The following is a 6,000-nucleotide window of genomic DNA, read 5'->3' as shown; positions in this document are numbered from 1 at the left end:
CCTACCCATTCCCTCATATACCAATTATAACAAATTAACATAACTTATAAAAGGCTTATCATGCATTCTTATTTGGATTTAATTTGGATCAGCATTCATTAGATAACACATATCATCGTGTGATGTAATTATGATATCTGTGTATAAACACTCTTGAGTCGGTATAGAGTTAAAAATCTCTGCGAAAACATCTTAATGCTGGGCTGTCAAAGGAAATTCTGAAAGTTTCAGCTTGAAATTATTCTTAAATAGTAAATATAAAAACAATTACACGTGACATATTTTCAAGAGCAGCAGATGGGATGAGAATCATTTGAGACGTGTCACCTTGGGTGAACTACAATTCCCGTTGTTTCGCGAGCAAAGGAATCATCCAAAGAGATATACGAGAGCAAACGTGATCTGTACAAGTTTATAAACCAGCGAGGAGACGTAAAATGCAATGAGCTGTAAGACAGCATCGAAGCCAAAGAGCAATTGTTGAAATAATTAGTAAATTCAGGAAAGGGTATTCTAAATTGATCATTCATTGGTATGAACACAAATGTTATAGGCAGAATAAAATAGTTTACTGATAAGCAGTTGATATAGAAATAGAAAAACACAGTTAGAAGCTAAGGAGTACACAAATATTTTAAAATTATAAACACAAGTCTTACAGCTAATTGGATGTGTGTGCTACCCTCAAATTGTCTTTAAAATAATGTTAGTTTACATGAAAAGGGCACCATGGGCTTGTGGGTCACTTTGCCGATTGAAACACACCATAAACATTGTGAATGACCACAGAAAGTGTCAGCAAGTTACTGGGAAACATGCTGTAAGAACAATGACGCACAACCTCTTTAGAATGTCAGTGTTTGTGAGAATTAAACGAACTTAAAAGTAAAACTACCACATTAAATTCGATTTTAACTTCTGACAAATAATCTTAATTCAAATCAAGTGCCCGTCACAGGATAAAACAAAAATACCCAAAGCGCGACTGTGGTGGCACGAGACGAGAAGAGAATCGAAGCGCTGTTTTATTTCGCATGACATGTTTAAGTCGGTCTAATTCTAACCCACTGCAGCGTCACAATTCACAGCCCATTGGCAATCCATTGCTGGATGAAGACCTTCCCCCCACACTGTGTTGTCCGTGGAGGTTGTTTGACCATACTTCACCGCAATGGTCAGTGCACACTGGTGAATGGGGGAGCCAATACAGATGCAATTTATCAACGTCCACCGATGTTTGCCCAAGTCAGGAATAAAACTCAAATTCGGTGGGTTAATAACGGCCGTGCGTTAACCAATGCACCAACAATTCTAAAGTGTGGCTCTTGTGTTAAAAAATAAAAATTGTTGAAGAAAAATAGAACAAACAGTTAGAAATGTTCTCTCAACATTTTAGGAATATTTAATCTACTTTGTAACCGCAGATGAAATATCTAAGAAGTTCAAGCAGACTTTGAAGGTAGGATAAAAAAACGTGGTATGTTATGCTCGGCAGTTATTTATAGTATGTATGCATGAATCTCACAAAGTATTCCGGAAATAGCACCCTTTAAAGTTGTTGTTGTCATGATTTATGTAGAACCCAGGTTTAAACAGTCATAATGTAAAGTAAATATACAATATCCACACGTAAATGTGTCTGAATCGAAACGTTACTAACACACTAATGCAATAATACAATATATGCAACGATATAACTTGTTTAAAAAACACACACAAATATGTAGGACACAATAAGAGCTACAAAAATTTAACTTTGAACGACTTTGTTCATTAACAAATTGAAGTACTGTGGCGATAGAAAACATGACTCACCGGGTCAATATTATCACAATCGTTGATGCCAATTGTCACAAACGACACGTTCGCTTTGAGCAACTTGGTATGTGTGTCTAATCGATGAAAACAGCTGAAAAGCACATTTGATTAACAATGATTTGGTTTACAGAGCCCACCACTTTGGGAGTTCTCGTGACCTATGCTCACTGCAAGCAGATTTGAAGTTCACATCAAGCTTGCTCATAGGGACAGCAGTGACCAGATCTGTCCAGATACGAGCAACTACATGTTTACACTCGGAAATGGAGCAACAAGCATTGCCAGCGACGACTTGAACTAAAACTGTCCCGGTGTATCGTGAGGTTGAGTGTATCGCAAGTAGCAGTACCACAGCACTGACAGTTGCTTCAATAAGCACAGTGGGAACTCCTGATGCTCACCACAGCTCATTTAAAGATTTTAATTGTCAAATGATAACCTTACAGCCAGCGGTCTCTGTAATAAAATAAAATAAAAGCATAGTGCATATTTAAATGCTTCAGTGGACTAGCCTTTCCATGAAACTGTGATCTTTTCAATGCAACGTTTGTCTTTCCAAATTTTAATGGTGAGCTATCACTTGGAAGAAGATGGAATAATTTATAATTAAAAAAACATCTGCGCCGATTCACCATTTGCAAGCCTCCTCTTAAACATGTTACGAAATAAAATAAAAATCGAGGATAACTACTGAATTGGATAATCCAGAGAGATGGCAAAGTTTATTGAAAAATGCCCCTTTTAACAAGACATGGGACTGCCCCCGCAAATCTCACCACAAATCTATGCACCCCACAGTTCCTTTAATTGGGGCAACAATTGTGATCCCCTGATCGTGGAGTGCACCGTTCTTCTGAAGGGGCATTTCTGTCGTACTGCTCCAATTCCATCCGCATCCATCCACCGTCGAGATTAATGTAATAATGGCAAGATAACTGAGTTAATGGTTTCAACTAAATAAAATCCTACTACATGTACAACATGAAATTATCTTCAAGGTGTGCCCGTACATAGATCTGTACCGGAGCACTGGTAAATTGTTGTGTCTCCCATAACAACAATAATAATAATATTAAGGGCTAAGGCATGAATAAAGACACTCACTGTTACGTATATGTATTTAAATAGCGGTTGGCCGAAAGTGCAATGAGAATTATGGACTGGGAGGGTAAAGTGGCAGAATGAAAGCTACCAAAGGAACTGCTTTTGAAATGCATTTCTGGTTTGTCTTTATGCCAGTGTAGAATCACACCCGGTGTATATACACGCTGCAAGTCCGACGCACGCAGATGTGGGTGTGTGCGTGTGCGTGCATGTTTGTGCGTGCGCCTATGCGCACGTGTGTGTGTATAGGTGTGTGCGTGCGTGCGCGTGCACGCACGCCGGATCGCCGCCCTCCACTAATCTTCCATGAGCTCTTCGGGGCAGGGTCCGGACTTGAGCATCACGTCGCCCAGGCTGATCTCTCCATTCCTCCCCTTCCCTCTCTCGGCTTCGAAGACAATCTGCACACACGAGCCGGGCACACGGGCAGAGACGCAGGTTGGTCGGTGGCCGCGCGCAGCACCCTTGTCAATCCACTTGCGGCACGAAGACCTCCCCAGGCCACGCGGGTCACAGCTGTGACTTGACCGTACTTCCACTTTATGGTCAGGTGAAGCTGGAGAGCATAGACTGTGGGAGCACATTAGAGTACAACAAATTATTTTGTCACAAAGATACACATCCAGTCATGCATGTGGAAATTGATAATTACACTGTAGCTAATTCTGGCATTTGCAACGGTTAAGTTAAAAGGAAGTCGCGTTCTCAAATAACACACACACACATTGACCTGCCACCTGTGCTCCATTGAATTTCAGTGTGTAATCGCACCCACATGGGAATCAACAGCACACCTGAAATTCCGTACATTCTGCTGGCAATCAAACTAGTCCGTGAAGCACAATGTAGGGGGTGCACTGCACAATGGCCCAAGCAGAGATAAATACAGCCCCAATCCTCGTTTCAAATTCTCTGCCAAAACCAAGGTTCAAGTTAAGCCCTATCCCGCTGTGGCACACACATCCCGCTCAGTGTTTCTCAGATGTCGCAGCTCGTTGTGTACCGCCATGCCACCTTCTCTCTGTCTCCCCCCCCGGACTGAGAAAGTAATCCCCATCTCCATATCTTTTACATTAGAATTGTGACCTTGTCAGTATTTCATGGAGCTTTCAACCCGGTCTCGTTCCAGTGAGACTGCGGTGTAATTGGATAGCTTAATAACGCGGTGAACGGGAATTGATGAACCCAAGGAAGACGCGTTACGTAAAATACAAAACCAAAGTCGGAGTTAAAACTAATGTATTTAAAAATAATAGTAATTTAGAACCATTAACAAAATTGAAACAGCGAAAATGAGATTGCACAACGCAAGTGAAGAAAGCAACTAAATAGACCTGGCAGTGCCAAGCAGCCGGTGCGTTAAACGACCCCAGAGTTTAAACAAGACACAAATGCGAGCGTTAAAACCAACCAGCAGCAGCTTTCCGTGAACACGACATTAACAATGCAAGCAGTGTTATGTTTAATGACACAACGGCATTGATCGCGTACAACCATTATTTCTGCGGCAGAAATGAGACGCAGGGGCTTTATTGCTCACGCAAGTAACGTGAGCACGGCGTTTTATTGCGTCTTGGTGGCTCATTCCCCGACCGTGCGCTCGCGTTACCGGCAAAAACACTGCACCTCCACGGGCCGTTGCTGCTTCTTCAATTACAGTACTGCCGCACGATCGTCTCCGAGCAGAGCGCGCTTTTTGTTCACGCGAAAAACATTATTTGGTGACGATGCTGCCGTGTTGAAAAAGACCTTGACACGTTCGTCAATGACACTGCGAGCCATCGGATGAAAAATACTTAATCGGTGACATTTGAGGCAATGGACCGTCTGTATAATAATAATAACAACTATAATATGTTCATGCTTTCATTGGAGCAGTGTGACGGCTTTATGGAAGAAGAGTATATTTGCCCGCGATTATTTCATCCTTATTTTTGACATAACCGGCTAAATAAAAATCATGGGAGACGGGTGCCAAGCAGCCTTTATCCCGAGCGTAACTTCAGCGGACAGCTGTCACTCGTGATCTTCTTAAACGGCAACACGAAGCCGCATTTAAAAAAAAAAGCTCAGAGCAATTTATGCTCCATAAATTCTGACTGCGGTGGCGAGCCAGGCCCCGACTGCCGAAACATTCCCCCTACTGAGCTTTCAGGACAGAAATACGCGGCGTATAAATAACGGCACCAGCAGGGCCCGCTGTGTCTCCCCAAACACAATACCGTGAAGCGCGTGTTCATTAGAAACGCGGCTATTGTTAGCGAATATCCCAAGTGTTTGGTCAATTTATAGCTATAATTCTGAGATTCTGCGTTAATTAATTTATGGTCTTTAAGCATCCTGGGTATTTCTAAGTACAGAATTGTGCTTGATGCACGCTGTCCAGTACTGTACGCACACGATCTCACCAGATCTCAGATCTCAAAGTAGGATTTGATCTTGGACAGAACTTGGATGGGCGACCACCATGCATAGGAGTTGTTTCAGGCGTTGTGGCTATACTTTACCATCAACTTAGGGCAGTGAACAAAACATGTGTGTTGTACTGTACTTCTATGTTCCCGTATCTATGTCCCCACTCCCCCGGCCTTCACCAACCCGCACTAACCAGCGTGGTGAAGTATGCTTATAACACTTATAAATAGCAGTCTTGTCAAAAGCTTGCTTTTCTTTTCCTTCACTCGTGGCGCCTGGCCCCACTGGCTCCTCCTAGCGATGACCCCGCCACAGGGCTGGCTTGCTGTCATCACATTGATCTGTATAGAGGGACGCACGGGTGAAGTGACCCCCAGTGTGAGCCCAGTCCTCCTTCTACAAACCAACCCCGGGGAAGAGACTCATGGCGCTCTCTTGAAGCGACGCGTGTCCCGAGCAGCGCCACTACCCGCCATTCCACCATCGTGCTCAACCCTTTCCCCTTACGAGACGTCTACAATTTGAGGGATGGAGTGTCCTGTTTCAGCGGTTCAGAGTTAATTTTATTTAGAGAGGCGTGGAACCGTTGTTTTTAAAGACGTCGCACTCACCGCAGAGAACCGTAGCGACACGACCGCACTCTACGATAGCTGGCGCCAAACT

General features: G+C 43.2%; 1 protein-coding gene across 1 annotated transcript in view; it reads right to left on the bottom strand.

The window, feature by feature from the left end:
• Positions 1-396: 396 nt before the first annotated feature.
• NPNT (nephronectin) overlaps positions 397-6,000 on the bottom strand; it is a 43,879-nt gene continuing 38,275 nt past the window's right edge. The window contains exon 12 of the mRNA XM_078865128.1: positions 397-3,323. Within this exon, the coding sequence (XP_078721254.1) occupies positions 3,219-3,323 (105 nt within the window). The 3' untranslated portion in view covers positions 397-3,218. The remainder of the gene's footprint in view (positions 3,324-6,000) is intronic.

This window comes from Lampetra fluviatilis, chromosome 19 (assembly GCF_964198595.1).
Source record: "Lampetra fluviatilis chromosome 19, kcLamFluv1.1, whole genome shotgun sequence".
NCBI lineage: Eukaryota > Metazoa > Chordata > Hyperoartia > Petromyzontiformes > Petromyzontidae > Lampetra > Lampetra fluviatilis.
The sequence above is the reverse complement of the archived record's forward strand: the minus strand, read 5'-3'. Positions and strand labels throughout refer to the sequence as shown.